This window comes from Pyxicephalus adspersus, chromosome 3 (assembly GCF_032062135.1).
Source record: "Pyxicephalus adspersus chromosome 3, UCB_Pads_2.0, whole genome shotgun sequence".
Lineage (NCBI taxonomy): Eukaryota > Metazoa > Chordata > Amphibia > Anura > Pyxicephalidae > Pyxicephalus > Pyxicephalus adspersus.
In genome coordinates this window covers 59,116,403-59,142,359 of record NC_092860.1, presented here as the reverse complement: position 1 = coordinate 59,142,359, position 25,957 = coordinate 59,116,403, and the positions used below count along the sequence as shown (strand labels likewise).

Here is a 25,957-nt window from a genome sequence, read left to right as displayed (position 1 = left end):
ACTAATAGAAGCGTCTTAAAAGGGCGGACAAAGAGTGGTAACTTGTTAGCCAGATACCACTATATATAAACTGAAACAATGTCGCTCTTTTTATGCGCATTCTTATGCTATGCAGGCACCCATTTCACATATATGTCTAGAGAGACAGGTTGTTGTCTCTAACAAAATGGCTCCATTTTTAGACAGGTGAAGCTCACTCTGCCCTCTAGTGATGAAAATCACCACCAGTCACACGAATATTCCACACAGACTACGCACTCGTCGCAGATTCGCGCGTCTGAAATGACACCGCCCCCTGCGTGGAAACCCCGTAGTCTCACACTGTGTTACCGTCGGCCAGAGGTAGAGAGTCAAGCAGCTAAGAGCCGGGACTGGCTGCGGAGAAATGAATAGTCAGGGCGGGGATGAGATCGGGTGAGTGGCTGCGAACGGTAACAGTTCCGTCTTCGTGTCGTGTTTAAATAAGGGTTCGTGAGAAGGCGAGGCCTGTTGTGACCCTGAGAGAGTATGAGAGGGGATGCCAGGCCTGAGAGTGTGGTGTGAGCAGAAACAAGGCGTGGAGGTCAGACAGGGAAGCTGGGCGGCTTTAGACGAAGTGCGCAGCCGATTGTGGAAGGTCGCCTCACAATATTAGCATTATGTCATTTTTTATGTTGGAGGCATGGCTTCTCATGTGAGGCCATAACTATGTACCCACGGAGCTTCTACTTCCGCATGGCCTTAGCCACGGTTCAGGCGTCCCTTTTACCCCTCTGGCTCGTGCTTTCATTGTAGCAAACTCATGCCATATGGCGGGACAGATTCGCCTTCTAAGTAAACTAGTGATTGTGTGGAACCGATACCCTTCGGCTGTGTTGTTTGACGTAGGCAGGCTAGCTCTGTACAGTTGCTCGCTGGGAGTTCCAATATTTTCTCCAGCCATTTCTGTATCCATCTGGTATGGTGGCCTTGATCTCTCAGCTCCAAGGTTTTGGCTTAAAACCGGTTTGACTAGTTGATCTTTGTTTGGTAATTGCTGTGTGCAGCTCCTGCTTATTATGCTGATTAAACACTAGGTGCAGTTACAGCCCATATCTACAGCAACCCTGGCCTTGCTCCCCATGGATTACATCCTTCTATTCCTAGCTCACATACTGGTATTTATAGGAGCTGTTATTAGGGCCAAGCTGCACTGAGAATAGCAACTAATTGTTATCTCTCTCTCTCCCCTCCCCGCGTCTCTCTTTTTTATATTGTAGACCTGTATCTTACCGAAATATGTCCAAACAGGTCTAGTAGATATTCTGAATATTATAAAGTTTGAAACACACAATCATGTAAAAAAAATAACTAACTTTATCAATGAAATTATATAAAAAATACAAAAATCAGCTTAAACAAGAATGTATCAAAAATACTGAAAATGAAATAATTCTGTATACTGCATAGTACTAAATTTTTCTAAAACACCTCCCTTGTGTGGTAAAGTCCAACATCACATACCTATAGATAAAACCAGATAAATATATTTTGTATTGGATTGGATACAGGACTTTGTATTGAATCCAATGCAAAATATTTGAATTTCCCGCCACAACCCCGACGTCATCAGGAATCGCCGAACAACGCGAACCCTGAGTGTCCCTCTACGACCCCCGTCGATGGGCACATGCACTTACATCATCAGGGATCGCCGAGGGACGCGTACGGGAACGCCGAGTGTTCTAATTCTTTCCGTATTTCCATGCAAAAAGCGTTACTTTTTTTGCATGGATATTTATTTTACATTGTAGGCTATAATTCTTAGGTATAAATCACCGAAATATGTCCAGTAATGTCCAATTAATAATACACTAAAAAAATTATAAAACATAAAAAAATCTTAAAAATAAAAAGTGTAATGTACCTGTACAGTAGCTTATATAATATAAAAAAACGACAAATTTAGTGCTCCCAGTTGTTTATGCCATTGGTATCCAGTAACCTCTTATTGTTTCAGTGTTCTACCTTCTCCCAATTATTTGTTACAACTTTGTAACGCCTGCCCCGTTAGTATATCCAATTTTTCTATTCTATGTATTTTGCCACAACTGCCCTATGCTGTGTATTGTGACCCAACTTACTAGTGTTCTAAGTTTTTTAAGAGTGTATTCCTTTGTAGTAGTGTAATAGTATAATGAATGTGGTGTAACAAGTTAGGCTTAGCTCATATTAGCAGCAAAAAACATTTACCCCTTCCGAGTGACTTCTGGCAACTGCTAGGCACCTAGGATTGGTAACAGTCCATAAGTGCTGGGCACCTAGGATTGGTAACAGGCGGTAAGTGCTAGGCACCTAGGATTGGTAACAGTCGGTAAGTGCCTGGCTTTTCCAGAGCTAGAAGTTTTTTAAGCAGCAGTGGTTCCTGGCATGAGGAATGGACAAATGTAACCTTACTGCTGAACCTGGTTCGGGGTAAATGCTTTTAGCAAGTTTTCTTACCCCGAACCAGGCTCAGGGTAACCGCCCAGGTGGTTAAAGAATAAACTGTCATTCACTGAATTTTTAGCTATGCTTCATTGCAACAGGAAATCTGTTCACCTAAAAATGAGTAGTGTATATTTGTATTGTTTGATGTTTACTATCTTCTTTTGGGATTAGATGAGAAGGGGACTCTCAGGTGTTCACACAGTATTTTTTACTGGGAATGGTAAATGGAAAGTTTTTATTTAATAGAATAATATTCTATTAAAAGAAAATATTATAAGAAAATATTTTGTGCTTTTCTAATTTTTTTTTAAGTTGCAACATGGGTCATTTTAGGCATAGTGTACAGGAGAAACCATTTTATTTCAATCTCTGAAGTGTATTTAAAAGCAGTCAATCTGATATTTGCCAAATAACCCTGCTGGAGGGTTTACCTGTAGTGAGATACTGGCAACAAGTAATTCTGAATGTTGGGTTTCAGAGATCAACTTGATTGCATATTAGTTGCCTCTTCCAGCTTTGGAAACCACTGGTAAACAATTATATCATTACCCGTAGAGACTCAGGCCGTTAATAACATAATGGTGGAGACTCATAATAAGAACTGAGGTTCTGTTCTCATTTGGGGAGAAATTAGGAACCTGTGTACAGGCTAGGCCCCACTCTCTGAGGGGTAGACACAGGTATTTAATAGAAAGCTCTATTGTACTAAAACACAAGCTCTTGTAGGTGCCACAGGTTCTTGCCTTGCAGCATTTGTTATGCACGTTAGCTTCATGTTAAAACTAAAACCATGAGAAGACAATACAGCAGCGGGTTCCAGTGAACCAAAACTTGGACTTTAATTTGGTTTATGAATGAACACTACAATAACAATGTTTATTTAACCACCTGGGCGGTTAGCCCGAACCTGGTTCGTGGTAAGAAAACTTGCTACAAGCGTTTACCCCGTACCAGGTTCGGTGTAGCTAAAAGTAATAATAAGCGTTACACTTCAATCTGATTGTCATACAACATTGTATGACAATAAGATTACAACTGAAAAAAAAAACTTGCCTTGTCCCTGCAGCTCCTCCGGAGATGTCTTCTGTCTTCAGTCTTCTCTCAGCGTGTGCAGTGACTATCTCTGGGGTTTCCCGGTGATGTCGCTACGTGCAGGCGGGAGGCAGGGCGGGAAATTCAAATCACTTTGTATTGAATTCAATACAAAAAAGCTGTATTGAGTCCAATACAAAGAAATCTTTATATATATAATATATATATTATAAAATTGTAATATATATAAATTGAAATATATAAAATTGTAATATATATATATATATATATATATATATATATATATTTTTTTTTTTTTTTTTATTTAGGGTACTGTACAGTTACATGACATTATACACTTTTTTTTAATTTTTTTTTAAAGAATTTTTATAAACATTTTTTTTATTACATTTAATAAATTTTGGACATATTTCGGTGAGTTATGCGGTAATTCGGTGAACTATAAGTAGCCTACAATCTAAAATAAATTTCCATGCAAAAAATGTAACACTTTTTGCATGGAAGTACGGAAAGAATTAGAACACTCGCTGTTCGCGTACACGTCCCTCGGCGATCCCTGATGTCAGTGCATGTGCCTGTCAACGGGGGTCGTAGAGGGAAATTCAAGTATTTTGTATTGGATTCAATATAAAGTCCTGTATCAAATCCAATACAAAATATATTTATGTGGTTTTATCTATAGTTATGTGACGTTGGACTTTGTTTTAAAATTTACCACACTAGGGAGGTGTTGTAGAAAAATATAGTACTATACAGTATACCGAATTATTGCATTTTCAGTATTTTTGATTTATTTATGCATTCTTGTTTAAGCTGATTTTTGTGTTTTTTATTTAATTTTATTATTAAAGTAAATTTTTTTTTACATGATTGTGTGTTTCAAACTTTTTTTTTTTATTCAGGATACCTACTAGACCCTTGTTTGGACATATTTCTGTAAATACAGGTCTACAACTTTAAAATAAAATTTCATGGGAAACAGTGTACCACTTTTGGTACAGAAATCTAGACATCAGTAAAACGCCCAGGAGGTTAAAAGCAGATACATATCACTTTATATTAGTGGTCGCCAATCATTTTTCAGACCTACAGACCACTAAATGCATGCAATCCGGTGACGTCATGATGCCAGAATCAGCCCACTCCTCCATCGCAGAGTCTGCAATGGTAGAGTGGGCGGGTTGTTTCCATAAGGGAGACATGGTCCTCCGGTTGGCGACCACTGCTTTGTATAACAAAATAAAAAGATAATCAATTATCCTGTCTTTAGTAAAAAAGAACATCACAAGAGAAAATACAGCTTTCTGGTTTACTAATATTTTTTTTTTATGTTCCTCTCTCAGAAAACTTTTTGTTGGTGGCCTTGATTGGAGTACAACGCAGGGTAAGTTGCTGTACCCCTAGAAGTTAGCATTTGTTTAGTCTTCTAAATACAAAACCTAATAGCATCCTCAGTCTATCATTGTTTGGCTATAGCTAACTTTAGAATTTCAGTGTGTCTTTTATGGTAATCTGTGCTACCTGTAGATCTAGTACAAATAATTTTTTTAGCCTTTATCAAAAAGATTGATCTAAACCTATCTGTTGTGAAGAGCATCAGACACTATTCCTTTTAATTACAATTGCAGTTTTTTTTTTACAGTTATGAACCCTATGGTGCCAAGCTACTTTACTTGCCAAGCTATACACAAACATGCATACGTACATTGTACATTAGTAAAGTGCACTTGTGCAATGGAGCACTACAGAGGTCTGGGAGATGGGAGTGGAATGTGTATACATTTAAGGGTATATTTTGCTTCATTTTTTAAAAAATAGAAGTGGCTTTTTAAGATAATTTACTGTTGAAATAAATACAATCTGAACATAAACTGATTTCTTTTGTCAGCTTTGTTGAGGTTTACCCCAATGGGAAAATATACCTTTTGTAATGTTTTATAGTCGCAATCTGAAATATTTCTCACGTAATCTGTATGTATATGCCTTAAACAGAAACCCTGCGCACATATTTCTCCCAATATGGAGAAGTCGTAGACTGTGTAATAATGAAAGACAAAACAACAAATCAGTCGAGAGGCTTTGGATTTGTCAAATTTAAGGATCCCAATTGTGTTGGAACCGTTTTAGCCAGCAGACCTCACACATTGGATGGCAGAAATGTAAGTATGTAATTTTGTTTTCTGCTATGGCCGTGGATGGACCAAACTCTGCAGTAATAGAGAGAGATGAGACTTCACAACCAGCTTTGCCTGACTTCTAACTTGTAGTTAAACTTTAGTTTAAAAAATGTGTGTTATGGTATATAGATATAGAATTCTTGCTTATAATAGGCTTTGCTGTATTCTTGCTAGAAACAGTCTGTTAATGTTAACAGTGGATGCACCCATATTTCTTCCCTGGCTGGTGTGCCATGTGGCACATGCTAGAATATAATACATTTCCTGTGTAGAGAAATGGAGCTAGTTTTGTCAGATGTGTGAACTGGGACTACATAAGTGCCATTTGACTTCCCATACCTTTCTAAATCAAAAAAAGATTTTTAGGATTTTTATCAATAAAAACATAGCTTTACGCTAATGTTTAAATCATTTTATGAGTTAATGTGTGTGTCTAAAAATATCATTATAGAAATACTTTCTTGTATACTGTGTGTCATGCAAGAGTGTTGTTTTCTAGATTGACCCAAAGCCATGTACTCCTCGAGGAATGCAGCCAGAGAGGACAAGAACACGAGATGGAATGGTACTTTTTTTTTTTCTGTTTACAAGATACAGAGTTCTTACATAAGTTAAAGATTGTAAATGTAGATTGTGTTTATTTGTGCAGCAACAAAAAAGTCCAAGAACTGAAAGCAGTAAGTCTAACAAGATTTTTGTTGGTGGAATTCCTCACAATTGTGGCGAAGCTGAGCTGAGGGATTACTTCAAAAAATTTGGCATGGTAAGTGTCTATTATGGAAATATTTGAAAATATTTAAATTTTGGTTGCACGTGTTTTTTGGTGGGAGCACTCTGTACACTGTTCTGTGCATGTTTTTCTCCTTATTTTTTATATTCGTGAGTCTGCAGTGTGAAGGCAGGGATGTTCTGAAGAGTTTTCTGCTGAAGGGAAAGTGTCCAGTGATTAGAAGTGAGCTAGCTATGTGACTTTGAGAATACACATTTACAGACTGTGGTGCAGCCATTACCAGTTTTTTTTTTTTTTTTTTTTTAAATAAATGTGCCCTATAGGGAATTATTAAATTTGCACATAATGTGTAATAAAATAAATAAATTCTTGATCACCTATGCGATTGAGAATGAATGGGAGCGCAAAGCCTCCCAGGATGCCTTTGTCACGCATCCCGGGAGGTTCTTGGGTGCTCCTGCACATGCCTGGTCACCTCAGACATCCACTGAAGGAGCTCTTTCTTCTAAAGGGGGAAAAAAAAAAGAAAGGGGAGAAAAAAGCCGATCTCACGCATGCACAGTGAGATCAGCAAGTTTTTTTTCCCAAACTACATCAGCCGATCTCGCCCCTGTGACGGGTGACGTGGGAAGAAGAACCCCGAAGAAGAGGGGAAGATGACGGCGTCTGGTGTGCTGGCCCGAAAACGGATACCAGGACGACACGGGGACCCGATGGAAACCTCCGGACCAATTGACTGCTCAGCGAGATTGAAGATTAGTGTATTTTTTTTTTTGTTTTGGACACTTTTGAGTTTACTTCCTCTTTAAACAGTTGGTGGAAACCAAATTTGTTATGCAGAAGATGTCTGCTTTATTTTAGTTGAATCACGGTCATCTTGTTTGGGCTAAAGTAATGTAATGTTCAGAAGTAGTTTTTCTCTTTTTTCTTTTTTAGGTGACTGAGGTTGTGATGATTTATGATGCTGAGAAACAAAGGCCCAGAGGTAAATGAAAGCTAATCCATCCTATTCTGCAGTCTTTCATCTTTTTTTTTTCCCATTTAGATGGCAAACAATTTTACAGTTTACAGATATTCACACATTTGTCTTCACCTTCCTTGGGGTTTGATTCCTGCTCCATTTTGCATTGGAGATGTGTTAATATAGTGTACAAACTGACAGCATTTGTAAATTGAGCTGAAAATTCTAAAACTTTGAACCAACAGCCCAGCCCCTTCCTCTTGCTGCAGAATACAATTTGGATTATTTGCAAGCTGTGATGTTTGTCTTTGACATCTGACATTTTCTACTTGTATTTCATTTTGAGCTGCCATCTTTGCTTTTTCTTTGTTACACTGGCACTTCTGAATTAGTGCCAGTGCACCAATCAGAATCCTGTGTGTTCTGCATTGTGTGCAGGAAGCATAATTTCTGTCCTGGTAATGTCTGCTCTGTTATACAATTGAATGTACCTTTCCTGAGCCCAAGTCACATGCTGGTTCTGGCTGCAGAACATCCATTGCCTGTTCCATGCATAGTGTCAAAATAGTTTGCCATCTGAATTTCTTTTGTTCATTTCATTGTCAAAATATGGATATAGTAGAATGCTCTGTGCATTTAAGCTAAGTTATAGTGTTTCTCATTTTACATCCTCATTTAAGTTAAGTAAAGTATTGTTAAGTTGTCTGTTTTGTTTGTTTCACTGTGATTAATGTTATCTCTCTAGCTTTTTTTTTCCTTAGGTGTTTTAAGCTCTATCACTCAGGTACAGGCCAATTCGGTTAGATAAAGGATGGGCACTTTAACTTTGGGGTGTAAATGAAGTGTCCCTGCTTGTATGTTTTTTTTGCACTAGCAACAGTATGAAAATCAAATGAATGGGTAAAATAAAAAATGGCAGTGTTCAGACCTTTGCATTGTATAAATCATGCAAAGTGACTTATTTTTTTTTTTTAACTGTTATCTAAACTGTTTGCAGAGAAGCTTGACACTTAGAGCTATTGCTTTTAATAATTGGTTTCAAATACATATTTGTTTGGGCTTTTAAAATATCAGTTGCTCTCTACTAATTTATTCAATTTCAATCAGGCTTCAGATGTTTACAGGTTAACTAATAAATGGGTATATAGGCGCTTGTTATTGGGATAAGCAAATCATTAATGATTTCAAATGGGCAGAGAAAACACATTAAAGCCCAATGGTAGTCAAAACTTTTTTTTTTTTTCCAGTCTGATAGTGTGGGGAAAGGCTAGAAACTTTATTGGGTTTTTTATTACTGTCTTTGTCCCCAATCAGAGATTTCTGCTCACTTCCCATCAGGACAGAAAGGGGGAAACTGAGGGTGAAAACCTCAGTTATCTGTATGCTGTGTGACTAACACCAAAAAATTAGCTTTACATCCAGGCAATTGCCATCCTTTACAAAAAGTTTAGAAATGGCAGGTCCACTTAGTGCAGTCCTCCCATAAAACCTATGGGTACCCCTCATGTTGCTTCATTCAGCTTCCAAAAGTAAAAAGAAAGCGTGCTGTTAATTTGAATCATGCCTGAGAGTACAGTGGGCTCCTCAAGTGACAATACTGATGAGCTGTGTGCTGCTACATGGGCAAATATGGAAAAACACAGGTTTATTATAAAAACGTGTGAGAATTATAGGGTGAAAGTGGTTGAATAATTTTTGCAAAGCTGTCCATCAGTCTTGTACAGCTTGGTAACAAAAATATCATTGCTTACCTTTTATTTTTATTTAAGATCACAAAAATGTATTTAGCCTTCACTATTTGAGAATTTGATAACAAGATCATTCTAGTAATTGTTAACTAGTAAAGGAAAGCTTGTTATAGGGTTTATTACTGCAGCACTGCCGATATTTCATTTACACTTATTCTACGGTATTTCATATTATATTTAGTGTGTATTTCATTACACACTATCAAATAATTTAGGAATTTGCATTTTTTTCCCTTCACTTTTTTGGAGAATTTTCATGTCTTTTGCTCTTGCTGCTGACAGCAGGTTTTGTCCTGCTGCATCTTAGCTTGGCCTGTATCTTTGTGGATTCATATAGCTTTCTCTCCAGTACATACTCCTAGGCTTTCCCAACTTGGTTGGAAAAGCTTTGAGAGTCCTTAGCTGTTATAGATATTGTATCTCTGTTTAACGCTTTAGAACAATATATGGCTGCTGTCAGCACTAGCTGCAAAGCGAAATGCCACCAGAGGGGAAGCATCAGGACTGTAAAGCAACTTCACAGACTGTATTCCTTGTCAAATCAGTGCACATATTGGAAATGGTATTTACAACACACAGCAATTTTAGTCACACAGTACATTTGTTAATTCTGCTACATACTGAACATATAAGGAGTTGCTGCAGTTGCTTTTATGTGATCCTGCTGCTACAGCCTTGGTTCTGCTCCTAATACTGTTCATCATCCTGTTTTGTGTCACAACACCCTGCTACCTTGATTCACTCTTCGTCGTTGGCTAGGTTTTGGATTTATAACTTTCGAGGACGAACAATCAGTGGACCAGGCTGTCAACATGCATTTTCACGACATCATGGGCAAAAAAGTGTGTAGTTGTAGTTTTATTTTACCTTAAGACCGAACTAAGCCTTGGGAAGCAGTTAATGTCCTTGGTGAATGGCCAGTAGTGTGCAGTATAGGGATGGTGGGAAATACATTTGTGATAAAAATCAGAAGAATTGTCACATTTCTATTTAGATTGATTGGATGCCCTTTTTATTTTTTACTGTTGTTAAATTACTTTTATTCTAGACATTTCTTTGGCCCTAAGGACATCTCTTCTTCTTAAGGTTTGGTTTACTGCCACTCCTTCTGATGTAATTGTCACTTAAAATTTGCTAATAGGTTCGGGTCTAATGTCTAAAGTCACTGGGTTATGTGGCCTTTTTTTGTTTTCCCAGACATCATGAAGGACTGGTTGCTGTTATTGTTTCATTACTTGGTCACTTACTGTGAATCTTTGGTACAAAATGCCATGTTCCCAGTAGTTTAACTATTCTGCCTTAAAGTTATCTGTTCATACTGTGTTGTCAGGGCCCCTAATATATGATAGGGTGACCTCCCACACTGTGGGTCGGCTGTTAAAAAAAAATGTTAATAGTGTAGTTCAAGCACAGTGAAACAATATTCTTAAATAGTCACTTTTTTGCAACTTTGACATATATAGTATATGAAATACTTGCTTATTGATTTGGTATTGTATTGAGGATACTTTTAAATTACCAAATAGATGGAGCTCTAAATTTGAGTTACTCCTCTTCAGTCTTCCTCTAAATAGCATTTGGGGAAAAAAATAAAATGGTATTACCGTTTGTTATTTAGGAATGTAAATTGATTGTTTTAATGGGAAAAATGGTATATAAAATGGTTCTCAGTGAGTTAAACCGTTAGGCTTTTGACATTTGGAACATGACACCAATCCTGATGGGGTGAGGGGATGAAACAAGGCTCTGGATGGAGAGTAACAAACGTCCGCCTAATCTGAACAGTGAGATGTTTTTTTTTCCCCTATTGTCATATTTTAATTTTTGACATCTAAATATAATTCTGCAGTACAATTTTGAGGCACCCTTTAGGAAAATGGTTTAGGTTTTAGCAGAAATCAATTCTGATTTCGAGTATGGTATTTACACTTTGCGATAGTATTCAATTATTGACAGATTTGGCGATAGTGATAGGAAATGGTCATCAGTGAGAACAGCTTGGTTTGAGCAATTGTTGCCGTTGTATATCAACCTTTTATCCTTGTTTGTCATTAGAGATTAAAAGTTTGGTATGTAGTTCTAGAAGCTGTTGGTCTGATAACTTAACAACACAGTATGAAGAAAATGCTTCTTATTGACCAAACTGTCCATTTTTTGTATTACTTGCATGTTTTGTTTATTTATTTTTTTTTGTTAGATTTAGTGTAAGATTCTCTTACCACATCCATTTCCTCTGACATTATTTGCAAGTTAATAAATTGAGATTCTTAAAGCAATTAGCCTGCGGAAGGTAAGTCTTTATCTTCCATTAGCTATTTCTGATAAAGCCAACCGGCATCCACCCTAGCAATTTTCTAGTCCCGTCATCTTATGTGATTCTTGCTTGTGAGTGAAGTATAGACTTCAGTTCACTTGAAGTATACCTGTCTTTTGAATCACCCTGGCATTGTCCTACATCCACAGTACTCTTCATTCTGGACTCTGAAGTTCTGCTTCCTTGCTTTTCATAGTTCTAAGAACCCCTTGTACACACAATTAATAGTCCTTATTAAGCCATATATTGTGCCTGTCAAATATTTCACTGACCCAAATGTAGACCTTTTATAGAATTATAGTAATAATAAGTTTAGTTGTAAGTATAATTTAGGGGTACAGCAGGAGGGGGAGTGGGCAGGCCCTATGGAACGATTTTTGACGACACTCTGTCTTTATTTAGGTGGAAGTGAAACGTGCTGAGCCTCGCGATAGTAAAAGTCAAGCATCTGGTCCGGGAGGAACCAATCAGTGGGGCAATAGGGTCGTGGCCAGCACAGCCAATGGATGGACAGCTCAACCTCCTCCCACATGGCCTCAGAGTTACAGTCCACAAGGTGAGATTTATTTTGGAGAAATTTGTATCCTAAAACAAACTGAGCGTATAATATCGCTAGTAAGGAACAGAAGTTGCTTTAATGTTTTTACTGATTTCATTAGCAAGTTAATTGTTAAAAACACTTGAATATTTTTTGTTAACATTATACAGTGAGGGAAAGAATTATTTGATCCCCTGCTGAGTTTGTACATTTTTGCCTCTGACAAAGAAATGACCAGTCTATAAGTGTAATGATAGGTTTATTGTAGGTGTGAGTGACAGAATAACAACAAAAGAATCAACAAAAACTCATTGCTCTAAAATCAGAGCTCGATGTGCATTGTAATGAGTGAAAAAAGTATTTGATCCCCTATCAACCAGTATGGAGACTGGCTAGGCCACTCCAGGACCTTCATGTGCTTCTTCTTGAGCCACTCCTTTGTTGCCTTGGCCGTGTGTTTTGGGTCATTGTCATGCTAGAATACCCATCCACGACCCATTTTCAATGCCCTGGCTGAGGGAAGGAGGTGCTCACCCAAGATTTGACGGTACATGGCTCCTGTCCATTGTCCCTTTGATGCGGTGAAGGTGACCTGTCCCCTTAGCAGAAAAACACCCCCAAAGCATATTGTGTCCACCTCCATGTTTAACGGTGGGGGTGGTGTTCTTGGGGTCATAGACAGCATTCCTCCTCCTCCAAACACAGCAATTGAGTTGATGCCAAAGAGCTCAATTTTGGTCTCATCTGACCACAACACTTTCACCCAGTTCTCCTCTGGATCATTCAGATGTTCATTGGCAAACTGCAGACGGGCCTGTACATGTGCTGTCTTGAGCAGGGGGACCATGTGGGCTCTGCAAGATTTCAGGCCTTCACGGTGCAGTGTGTTACCAATTGTTTTGTGATCATGGTCCCAGCTGCCCTGAGATCATTGACATGTTCCCTCTGTAGTTCTGGATTGCTTCGTCACCATTCTCACGATCATTGCAACTCCACGAAGGGAGACCTTGCTTGGAGCCACAGACCGAGGGAGAGTTATTTTGTGTTTTTCCATTTGCGAATTATCCCAACAACTGTTGTCACCTTCTCACCAAGCTGCTTGGCGATAGTCTTGTAGCCTTGTCCAGCCTTTTGTAGGTCTACAATCTTGTCCCTGACATCCTTAGACAGCTCTTTGGTCTTGGCCATGTTGGCTAGTTTGGAATCTGATTGATTGCTTCTGTGGACAGGTGTCTTTTATACAGGTACTGTAACAAGCTTGAATTAGGAGCACTTCTTTACAGAGGGTGCTCCTAATCTCAGCTCGTTACCTGCATACAGTGAAGATACCTAGGAGCCTGAAATCTTGCTGGTTTATAAGGTATCAAATACTTATTTCACTCATTACAATGCACATCAAGCTCTTGACTTTTGAGCACTGGGTTTTTGAGGGTTCTTTTGTTGTTTTTCTGTCTCTCACAGCTACAGTAAACCTACTATTACAATCAGGGTTGTGGAGTCGGAGTCGGAGAGAATTTTGGATACCTGGAGTCGGAGTCGATAAAAATGTGCCGACTTGGACTCCTGATAGATTTAAATTATAATAAAAAAAAATACAGCAAGTTCAAATGTCCTATTTCACAAACAATAGTCATAATTAAGTACTTCTCTGATGTAAGAATAAAGCCCAGTGCATAGTTGTATTTCTATCAGTGTGACGTTCAACTGAGCTATTATACAACCTGATATTCACATTATTGTAATCTGGATTATGTACATTACAAAAAGTGTTTTTATTTTATTTCAGAAATAATGTGTTTAACAAGTTCATTTAAGCGTAAACAAGTGTAATGATATAGGTGTAGGTGAGTGCTATGGCCTGATGTGTGTTCAGGTGTTCTTTCTGCACTCTCCATATATGCTCCCATGCAGGGCAACATCATTTTGCACACCACCTAATACTAGGAAGTTAGTTAAGTGGCCCCCCTGGCCCTGGAGCCTCCCACTGCCCTATCTTCAGCAGAAGATCAGCAAACAATAATAAAGGCAGCAGTATCTGCTCAACTTCCTCTGTCTGCTAAAAGAGCTTAGAAGAACTTGAAGGGACAGGTTTTTGGCTTCAACTGTAAGTGTTCATGTTTATTTTAAAACTGCATGGCTGCTTGTGAGTACTATGATGGAAGGCTGTGTGCATGTTTCTGCATAAAACTGCAAGGCTATGTGTATGTTTGTGTGTATGGTTCAGGAATGTATGAATGTTTGTGTATAGTGCATATTGTGTATATATTTCTGAGTAAAATGGAGGACTCTGTGTTGTTTGTGTGTATAGTATATATGTTTGTGCATGTTTTTCTGTATAGGACAAATTGTGTCTAAGTTTAGTGCAGGGCTATAGCTTATTTGTGTGTATAGTGTTGTGGTGTATGTATGTTTGCAATAGTGCAGGACTGTGTGTATGTTTGTATGTAAATTAAAGAATATGCTAGTTATAAATATAAAATTTGTTTTACTATTTTAGTGAAAGCGGCACCCTATTCACAATAGCAAAAAGTCTGTCAACAAACAATAAAATTGTCTGCTGTTTATGAGCACTTTACATTGTCAAGTGATGGGAAACATTACGTGTGCCAGTGTATTCTTGAAGATGATGGTTAAAAACGATGTGATGCAAAAATTGGCTGTTTCAGTGGGTCAAACAAAAATGCACATACAAGAGCATCAAATTTGAAAAGACACTTTCAGCGTTTTTATCCTAAAGTGTTGGAAGTTGTAAATGAGAAAGATATCAATGAAAATATTCCATCTTCTTCTGGAATAAAAAATGTTCAACAATCTACTGGAGACCAAACACAACTAAGAATATTCTTTATATCAGACAGTTACCATAACAATGACACCAGAAAAATTCCAAAACCACATTATTGAAATGGTATTAAAGAATAGTGTACCACTACCCTTCTTTTTCACAGGCAGCCTTTTTAGGCCTAAATGGAGTAATAGCTAAAAAATTTGGTGTTTCTCTGGAAAGAGAAAGTATAAGTAAACTTAAAATTGAAGAGGCAAAATGTAAAAAGGAACAACTATGAAAAGGCCTGAAGGGACATTTTGTCTTTATAAAAATGGATGCATGCTATTGTTTTGCTTTTAATGTTAGATTTGTTGTTTGAAAATATTCAATAACGAAAAATTTTTAAGTAAAAGACACACAGGCACATCACACCAGTGACTATCTTAAGAAGTTAGTGGAGGATGTTCTAGAAGATTTTGTCATTAAAAAGGAACAGAATTTATGTATTGTCAGATAATGCTTCTAATATGTTGAGCACAATTGAGAAAATGAAGAAAGTGACAAATATTAAAGGAAGACAGTTCTGCAAGTATCGGAGAAAGCGAAGAGAATAGTGACATTTTGGATAACGTTGTTAAAGAAGCATCTAAGCGTACTACTATTCAACTTATGCGTTGTGCTCTTATACTCTGGAACTTGCAATAAGAGATAGATTGAAAGATCGTCATGCAGCTACTCTAATTGACAAATTGAGGCAAGTAACTGTTGCAGCCAGGGCCCCTAAAACATGCTATTTTGAAGACGTACAGGAAAAAGAGCCATTTTGGATCAAACACGCTAGGGAAGCACTTATTTGATGGTAAAGCGTTTGCTTGAACTAAAAGACTTTTTTGAAGAACTGTGGAATGAAAATGTTTTATTAACTCAAAGCCAGTGAACACAAGTAAAAGCACTGGAAAATCTACTTTCTAACCCCTTTACTTGTCACCAAGAGTTTGGAATCTGAAGATTTAACACCTGGTAAATTCTTCTTGAAATGGAAGAAATTGATATATTGCCTGAACAAAAATGGAAGGTTAATAGCTGATGGCATTGTATCTTCAATGAAGAAAAGAGAGAATCTCTTACTGGATAATCAAATCTTGTTAGCTGCTATGTATGTTGATCCAATGAGCCGAAGTTTGTTGAACGATGACCAGACTCATACTGCAAAAAAGGCCCTCTATGATGTAGCAGTTCGCATGAAGGGATTACTACCTGAAACACCACCACTGGATGAAGCTATAACAGTGCTCAACCCAGAAATATTTTTGAGCTGGGTGGGAAGAAATTGTAGGTGGGTGGCAGCCCCTGTATTGTGACCAAACTCTTTGGTAACCACCCAAAAACAGCCGGGTGGGTGCTGAAAAGTGCCGGGTGGTGCACCCAGCTAAAAAGGCCTGGGGAGAACCCTGTATAAGCACTGGTAACTCAGGATCATTTTCTTCAAATGAAGATATAGGCTTTGATTCCTACTTTTACAAAATGGAACTTTCAACAGTAAAGCAACATTGCATATGCGTGAAAGATAAATGACCAGAAAATGTCCAAATAAAGAAATTTAAGCAGGAGTTTTTTAAAGAATTAAAATATGTAGAATAGTATGATCGCTCATCAAAGCTGACTGTAGAAGAAGCCAGCCTTGTTTATCCTGAGATTATTAGTGATGTGGCTAGAACTGTAACAGCAATGCCACACCCACCCAAGTCAGTGTTGAAAGACTATTTTCAGCTCTAAAAATAATCAGATCTGTCAGAAGCAATTCTGTTTCTTCGAACAACACTACATTGAGTTAGTTTTTGGTTTCATTTAACAGCTATTCCACTCTACAACTATATTCTAAGTTTATTATATAAACTTTTTTTAGGTTTTCCAGCTTTATTTTTGTTCATGTAGTTTAGTTATACTTTGTTTTTGTTTTTGTTTTGTTTTAAAACCACCAAAGAATGTGGTTCATATTTTTAAACTGGTAAAGTTCCTGTTCCTGATTTTTATGCATGCTATGCCACTACTTTATTACTTTATAGCCTTACGGTTTTCATTTTTTTTTTTCTTTTGTTTAAACTGGCCAATACAGTAGAGCCTCGGCTTCCTAGCCAATAGTTCTGTGGTTAAATGGCGTGTATGTTGCCTTCCTTCAATCAGCGTGGAAAAAACGTAAGCGTAATACAGGGTTTCTTATTTTATCTTCACACTTTTGCATTCAAACATCATATTTTTAATTATTATAGTTAATTATTTTAATTATTCATAAATCAATAAATTTATTTTAAAATTAAATATAACACATAGATCAATATTTTTACCATAAAAGTTTTTCTCAAGAAATAATAATTAAAAATATGTAAGACTTAAATGATTTATTATTCATTAATTCTTTCTCCTCCTATGTATTTAGGCAAAAACCTGAACATTTTTTTTATATTAATTTGAGCAATCCTCACCGCCTATTGTTAAAAATACACTATTGATGCTTTCTAATAAAGCACCCAAATTAATTAGCCTTTTTCTTCTTACTACTTCTTTCTATTTAGAGAACATGTTCTCAACAGCAATAGGAAATAGAGAATATAGTGGTAAAAATAGGAGTTGGTGTCACTTCCTTTACCCAAGCTCTTTACTTGGCTAGTTTTATGAAGGGGGACATTATCCATAATTAGGATGGTATGCTGAACATTCTTTTTACTAAAAACATTCAAAACCTCATTGATAAAATTGAGTAATGCTTTTTGATTAAATGCTCATGCTTGTGACCTAAAGTGAAGGGTGCCATTTTTATTCCTCACACGACAAATTGAATATTTTTTGGAACGCACTCCAGCCACAACATGCACCGCCCTTTGCCCAATAGGAGATCTTCCCCTTTTGGTTCTCATTAAGATGGTAAAACTACTGCATCAAGAAAGTAGATATTTTTTCCTTCTTCCTTAAAAATGAGATCAAGGATTTTTTTAGCATAGCTAGGCCTTTCTTGAAGAGAGTGGGAATCATTGCGCCTTGCAGGAATTAAAGAAGTTCATTTTAATGACTATTGGAAAATTATCAATGCATCTATTTATTGTTGAAATAGATACATTAATTCCAAATTTGGCAAATAATTGATCCTTAATTTCTCTGAGGCTTATTCTGCAATCTTCGGACATTAACTTGCGTCACTCCTCCCTATGGGCTTCATCCAACTTTGAAATTTTCAGACCTCCTCTTGGTAATTTTTCCACTCTACCGGAAGATTAATAGGTCTTAATAAGTTTGGTTATGGTTGTACGATTACAACCCAAAACCATTGCTATCTGAGAGGCATCACTTCCTTTGAGATGACTGTCTACCACTCTTTGACGTTCCGCATTACATAATTCTCTGGCCATAAGGGTAAGTGCAATACTAAATATAAAGCTAATAACTTTGAAGATAAAATGAATCAATGATATTGTTATCTTAAAACTTAGTATAAATCCCTTAAATAGATATTTAATTATAAAGTATAAAAAAGTAAAAAACATCATATTTGACAAATCATTAATTTATTTTCATATGTTTCTTGAGAAAAACTTATAATAAAAATATTGTGTTATATTTAATTTTATAATAAATGTATTGATTTATGAATAATTAGGGGGTCCAGATTTCTTTGTAAGTTTAGTTGCCAAAGTGTAAAGATAAAATGAGAAACCCTGTAAATACAGAGGAGTTGGAGTCGGGTACGGGAAACTGAGGAGTCGAAGGGTTTATCTACCAACTCTACAGCCCTGATTACAATTATAGACTTGTCATTTCTTTGTCAGAGGGCAAACGTACAAAATCAGCAGGGGATCAAATACTTCTTTCCCTCACTGTACATATGATATTTATATAATTGGACATACGCAACTAACTTTTCTTCAGAAACACAGAGGCCACACACACAGTTGTGTTTAGCAAAAAAGAATTACATTATTAACCTTAATTAGCAACCAGAAGCTCCCTTCACTTGAATAGAGTATCTGATCACCAGATTTTCCAAGCACAATCGCCACTTTTAAAGGTGGCATTCATAGACCTATTTTGCATCAAAATGTGATCAGGGTGTTTAGAAGAAATACCACTGATCATGCCTGTTGTGTTCATCACTTTCAAAATGGTGAACACTTACAGGTTGATCATTTTGTAAATGAAGATCACCTTTCATCTTTCAACAATGAAAAAAACAATCCTTTTGAACAGGGGCAAACTTTTCAGCTAAATGCCACTTCTGTGAAACTGGGGGAACTACAAAAAATGGCATTCTGATAGATGAGGATTGTAAAGGAGAATGGAATGTGTGTGAAAATTTCCTTGATGACTTGTGCCCAAATTTTTATGCTGTGCCGAAAAGAGTTTCAATGCAGATAGATAAAGAAAATACTATTGTGACATTTTATTGGAATGGTATACTGCCTCCTAAAAAGATACGTCTTCAAGTACCTTAAAAAAATCAGCAAAGTATAACACTTAGCATTAATTCGCTATAATCACTGTAAATAGAAATTGACACTTTTGTTTTTCTTAGGCATGTGGATGCCAGCAGGACAGACTATTGGTAAGAATTCCCCTATTTATCTTTGCTATTCTTCTGGAACTTGGGCAGATGACTTCATTCTCTACTGCTTCTTTTGGTTCTTCCTAATGCAGTCTTCTCCACAGGCGGGTACGGGCCTCCTGCTGGCCGGGGTGCTCCACCTTTTACCCCCTTCCTAGTATCAACACCTCCAGGAAGTTTTCCTGCACCTCAAGGTTTCCCACCAAGTTATGCAACACCACCTCCATTTGGTAAAGTATAATTTGAATAAATATACAGTATATATTAAGAATTTCTGCTTGTCAAGTTAACAAATTCATTGCATGTTTTTGCCAGGCGTTGCAAGCTATGGCTATGGTCCTCCACCACCTCCAGATCAGTTTGTTGCTCCAGGTGTTCCACCTCCACCTGGTACTCCTGGAGCAGCCCCATTGGCATTCCCTCCACCTCCAGGGCAGCCAGCTCAGGATCTTGGCAAACCTGGTGGTCAACAAGAATTTTCTTTTAACCAATTTGGTAAGTAATTTCAATAATATTTCATTATTTTTTCCATTAAAAATGTAATTTGGTAGTAGTTGGGTGGTTAGTAGGTCTTGTACAGACTCTTCAGCAGAGGCTGAAGTGGTTTGATTTTTGAGAGATGTGTTAGGTTCCTTTATAGCTTTTATGTAATTGTATGTCCCATACCCTGCTAATATAATTTGGGGCTGACCACTCCGCTCCTAACCATGCCGTGCATTAACCCTACTGCCTGGCTGGTTAGCATATCAGGTTGGGGTTGTAGTGCATGCCTTCTTCATCCCACTTAAAAAGCCTGAAGAAATCACTCTTTTTAGGAAATGCCTGCTTTGTGAAATTATCCGAGTGGATTTGAACTCTCTCTGAAGGACACAAAAGGTAAGTGATGGTAGGTAGTGGTAGATCATAGTATTTAACCACTTCCATTCTAGTGTTCCACCCTCATTCATTAAACATTAGTCTTTTATCTTTCCATTGCAGTACTTTGATCATAGCTTTCATAGTTTTTTTTTATTTTTTAAGGACAGTCCACATGGAGAGCAGCAGTGGAATGGCTAGCTGGCAGCCACTCTTACTCCCATAATATATGCCATTGCAAGCTGCTAATGTTCCCCCAGGTGCTAAATGAATGAGAACTCTTCCTGCACAGAGAGTGGCAGTGCAGTCACTAGCTAGCCTGTAAACTGTTTTTTTTTTTTTTTTTTTTCTTTTTACCAAATACAGGAAACAGTATTCGAATATAAAAATGTAGGAAAAGTGCAATTCTAGTTACTTGGCTCAAAATGAAAAAAAAAAAAAAAAAAATAACCCCAAGTATAATCACACACTGCTTTTGCACAACTCATATAGTAATAGGGCCCAATATCTGGAACTTATATTTTACACATTATTTGTGTAAATGTGTAATGCAATTATCATGAGTACAGTTCAAAATCAGCTGCTATGATACGTTGAAATTTGCTTCATATTAGTAAGGGTTTGAGCAGTTTAAGGCCCCCCCCAATAGAAACCAATAACTGACCACATGTTCTGTCCATACCAGAGAAACTAGAATGGTCTATTTTTAGTAGTTTTGTATTTTTAAAGTTTTAGTTTTTTTAACCTTCAGATCTGTTTTATATATATTTATTCAATCTCGGTTTTACAAAAACACTGGATATTGTGATAAAGGATTCCCATAGTTCTATATGATAATTAAGGACGCATCCTACAGTAATCAGTCTTTTATAAGTTATCGATATCTATGTGTCAACTGCAGCTTAAGATATAGCCAACCAAGAACATTTTTTCAATGGGCTAATGTAGCGGAACTCTAGAAAAAGGAAACAGAATAAATACGTATATGGAGGCTGTTTTAAATTCCACATGGATTATTTGTTTATTCCTGAGAATATCCACAGGTGTACCAAACAGCTGAACAATATCTGGCAGGACAGGACACTTACAGTTTCTATGGTTCACGCAGCCTGTAACTGAACAGTTAGTACAAAAATAAATTAGACTCCTATCATTCTTCTCTCTTTTTTCAAGCCCTAGTATTTCAGCACTTATTGGCCCTAATCCTGTCCCTACCATTCCTAGTCTGAGTGTTGCAGTTTAGGAAGATGCAAGAGCCAAGTGAGACCAAAATATTTGTAAATGAAGATAGGACAGCATAAACTTGTGCATTTTATATTTGCCTTGAACCTGAACTACACCATTAGTGTTCATCATACTCCCCTTAAGTTGACCTACCTTACCAGTAATGCAACCTCAAAAACATTACCAGTAATGCATCCCAAAAATCGCTGGATATCTGAAGTGGATCTGACCCATTTTTTTAAATGTAAAATCCAACCTTGTGAAAAAGTATGATCAATATTGTATTTACAGAAGCCTTTTGTGAAAAACGTATGTAATTACAAAATAGAGAATAGGAGGTGGGGGGCAGGTGCAGAAAACCAGCCACTGTGAGAATCAAACAAAGTAAGGTTATCTGATGAACAGGACTACTGCAAGACAAAAGTGTATGTTTATAAGCTTACTACAGGAAAGAGCATAAGCATACCTACTATTTAAAAGGGATATTCTGATTTCAGATCTACCTTATGAATTATATGAATATGGAGCCTTAAGCTCAATCTGGAGAAAACTACAAAATATTTACACTATAAATGGCCTTTCCTTGTTTCTAGTTAATTTTGTATGAAACAAATTCACATTTCCTTTTAGTAACTGGGAGTCACTCATGCTAACTGTTTCATATGGTGAAGACAATTGACTTGCAGCACAGGAGTGTCAAGTTCAATACCCAGTAAAACACAACCTCCTGTATGTAATGTATCTCCTGCCCACCAGCACAAAAAAAAACACTGGTAAGCTTTTTTGGCTCCCACTTTACCTTTGTGTGCATAAGTAAGACTGTTGGGTATATTTAAATGTAAGCTTGTTTGGGTGATAGGATAGAATTTTTTTTTAAAGTGGAACTTAAGTTCCACTTTAAATATCATATCAGGCAGGTCATTATTGCGGAAAAAGACAGAAGATGTCCCTTCTGCAATAATGTGTTTAACCTGCCTGATTGCTTCATAGAAATAGTAAAAAAAAACAATGCCAGGACTAAATGAACTCCTGCATAGGAGTTAGGTCATCCCAGCCCTTTCAATTAGGATGGCCAAAGATTGAAAAGAGGAAGTGAAGAAGTAAAGGATGGAGGCGGCCTGTGATGAAACAGGGATGGGCGAGTATAGCTGGTTTAATTCCACTATATTTATATTAAATAGCTGATGTAAATGCTGCTGTCAGCATAAGAAAAATAAATTGAATAAGTAAGCCTAAGTGAATGTTTAAATGCTGTATAGGATATTTAAGTTGATAATTGGTAATTATCATGGAGGGCAGGGAATTTTTTTGGCAATAGCCCAATAAAATTACAGCCCATTATAATTTCAGCCCTTTTCAGGAACCAGGTTAGCTGCTAATCTAGTTAAATGTTATGGAAAGACTAAACCTTTTTTCCCTCTACTTTAGGTTTTTTTTTTTTTTTTGTGTTTTTCTTCTAAACAAAGGGCAGGTGTTTATACTTGGCTATGGCTAACCAGAGGTACAATGTCTTATAATTGGGTCTGGATTCTTATGGAAGATACATCGCCGCACGTAAATATTGGACATTCATTTATTAAAGATTGATAGGTCTCCAGGTTGCTTTAACATCCAATTATTTATGCAATCTATTTAAAGTAGGTCTAAGCCCATATAATTGTAACATAATGAATATTGAAATTATCTTTAATTCAGTTTTCATTGGAAAACCTACATAAATGTCCTTGTTCAGGCATTTTACAGTTGTGCATCAGTGCTGTTACATTCACCTCTAGTGGTTACTACAAGTGGCTGTACAGGTACATTGTTGTTGCTTGTCCAAACTAATGATCTGCAATTGACACTCCTATGCTTATTTGAAGAAAGCAGATAAAGCCACAGGATCTTCACAGTACTGGGATGCAAAAAGGTGAATGCATTATTTAATGAAGGGGTAAATATGGAATTGTTTGATATACAATGCTTTAGCAAACAAAATCCCATTTTGGTAGGGCTTAGATCCACTTCAAAAACTGTATCTAAATATGTTTATATTGTATCTGGATTGGTTTTGTTGGGTTAGTTTATGAGGTAAAGGTTGGAAAGACTTTTACAAGTTTTTTAAATTTCAGCGTTAATGTGTTAGGACAGAAGTGTCAAACTCTGGCCCGCAACCTCCTTTTTTTTGGCCCCCCAAAAGAATCCTAAATATGAATTGCAGCTGTCCCACCGCTGCATTAAAATAGCGCCGCTACAACTATAATAATTCCTGGCATCACTCGCGTTTATAGACCATTGGCCTCGCATTGGACTGTTTTCTAGACGCACGTATTGCCCGGGGAATTGTAGTAGCGGCATCACTCGCATCTATAGACCAGTGGCCTCTCTGCCTATGCGTGGCCCCGCATTGGACTGTTTTATAGACGCAGGAAATTGTAGTAGCAGAGCTATTTCAGTGAAGAGGGAGTTCCAGCCACTCATAACATTAAGCCTCGCATTGGACTGTTTTCTTGACGCAGGGAACTAGTAGTAGCAGTAGAGGTGCTATTTCAGTTTCAAGTTTGGCCCGCGACTTGGTCTAAGTTTTTAATTTTGACCCACTGTGTATTTGACTTTGACGCCGCTGTGTTAGGATTTTTGTGTAATTGAAATCCATTGGATGAATTCAAAACACCAACATAGGAAATTAAACTAAAAGTTTTAGTTCTGTATGCAAACAATCAGCATTTTATATAGGGGGACAAATGATAGTAATTCAGATGATAAAAAAAAAATACCAAGTTGTATTCTCAATTATGGGCATCACATTGACAATATTGGTCTTGTTCTAGCTCTTTCTACATAGAGATATTGTCACATTTGTCTAGGGCTATACTGCCAAAACCGATATTTGTTCACTGGTGCCAAGTGTTTTGTGAAAGTAGGGTTTACCAAAGCTTAGTCCAGAAAGAGATTAGGTAGAAGCTAGGGGGTTGTTCCTCAACTGTTTTAGGACTGAAAAAGACAATGACTGTGTTTAGGGAAATACAGCCTACAATAAATTACAACATCATGGGAACATTTACAGAAGTATGAGGGCAATCTTAAAGTAAAGCATCATGTTTTTCATTGCTTTGTGGGTGGGGAGTATACTTTTACCTGCTGGTTGCACAATGTCCACGTTCCTGCAACTTCAACAAAGAAAAATGGCAGAAAACATTTTGAGTTGTCTTTTTGCATGTGCCAGTTTTATTAACATTCCCAGTTTAGGTTGTGTTTGGTGTTGCATAATCTTTATACTTGTCTATTTGTTTACTATAGGATATGGACAGGATATGAGTGGGTTTGGACAGAGTTTTTCTGATCTCAGCCAACAACCCCCCTCATACACGACAGGAACAACTGCACCAGCATCGGCAGGCCCACCTGCATGTGGCAGTGGCTTGGGAAGAGGACAGAATCATAATGTGCAAGGATTCCATCCTTATAGACGTTAACATCAGGGAGTGGGGTGCACAGTGGAAATGAAAGGACGCGTCCACCTCTGAACTTGTGACAATCACCTGGTCAAGACACATCCTGCTTAGGGACTAGAGGTTCTGAGTTTGAAGGATAAGCTGTGGGTGTTTGGACAAGAGTTTTTACATCCTTTTTTTTTTTTCTTTGACACATTAGCACAAAGCCAATTAGTCACTGGTTCCAAACAGGGTCTTGAATACATCTGCAGCTTTAATGGAACTCTTCAGGTTTATTGGTTATTTTTTTTTTTCTTATTTTGGGCGATTTTTTTTTTCCTCTGAGCCTTTGTTTTACCATTAATTGTAAACTTTTATGTTTAAAGATAAGATATATACATTTAAAAATTGTGAATTTTTTTAAAAAAAGATTTTCTACTATGTATGCAGGTTTATTTTTTAATTTAATTGCGGGGTTTCCGGCAACACTGGAGTTCAGTAAAGTTTTAACTCCTTGCTTCTGAATATATTTTCTTTTATTTTATTTTGGGGGTTGTGGGTTGTTGAGTGCAATAAGTCAGCATCTCTGAGTTACCCAGTGAATTCCTACTGAGTGTAGTTCTTGATTTTTGTTACTTGACATGAGGCAGAGTGCAGGGAAACAGTCACCTGCTCAAAAGTCACAATGCAGAGACTTGATCTGTGCCCCTTACTTATTGCATTCTCTTTGCAAGTTCTCTGGGGTAATGGAGCCATCTCTAGATGTAAATTCCTCAGGCTGAAGGTGTGCAGTGCATTTTGCACTAACTGGTGAATACCTCCTGGTTTGAATAAAAAAATAATTTTGGATGATATGTTTTTGTGGTGTTTCTCATTATTAATCTATTGATTACCATATTTTTCGGACCATAAGACGCACACAGGTTTTAGAGGAGAAAAACAAGAAAAAAAATATTAAATTGTAAAAAAAATTATTTAATAAAATATAGCAGAAAAATATTTAACGACAGTGAGATTTCACATTGCAGATAGCACAGATATTTCACTACAAGACTATAGTGACAGAAAAGCTACAGCTCACCTGTCATATGAGAATGACATGCTGCACAAGAAAAAAACTGCTAACCAGCACTGC

At 37.1% G+C, this 25,957-nt stretch overlaps 1 protein-coding gene across 7 annotated transcripts; it reads left to right on the top strand.

The window, feature by feature from the left end:
* Positions 1-258: 258 nt before the first annotated feature.
* On the top strand, positions 259-25,676 carry DAZAP1 (DAZ associated protein 1). Of its 7 annotated transcripts, none has more exons than XM_072404853.1 (13): positions 259-414; positions 4,845-4,885; positions 5,494-5,660; positions 6,178-6,243; positions 6,328-6,441; positions 7,345-7,393; positions 9,877-9,959; positions 11,834-11,987; positions 19,301-19,330; positions 19,435-19,560; positions 19,646-19,825; positions 20,146-20,206; positions 24,689-24,827. In XM_072404853.1, the coding sequence occupies exons 1-12, from the start codon at positions 386-388 to the stop codon at positions 20,181-20,183; spliced, it is 1,077 nt and encodes a 358-aa protein (XP_072260954.1). In that variant the 5' UTR covers positions 259-385; the 3' UTR covers positions 20,184-20,206; positions 24,689-24,827. The 7 variants fall into 7 exon arrangements, with proteins under 7 accessions (XP_072260954.1, XP_072260950.1, XP_072260952.1 ...); XM_072404849.1 differs by having other exon boundaries at positions 19,423-19,560; XM_072404851.1 differs by lacking the exon at positions 24,689-24,827 and adding an exon at positions 22,040-22,963 and having other exon boundaries at positions 19,423-19,560.
* The last annotated feature ends 281 nt before the right edge of the window (positions 25,677-25,957 follow it).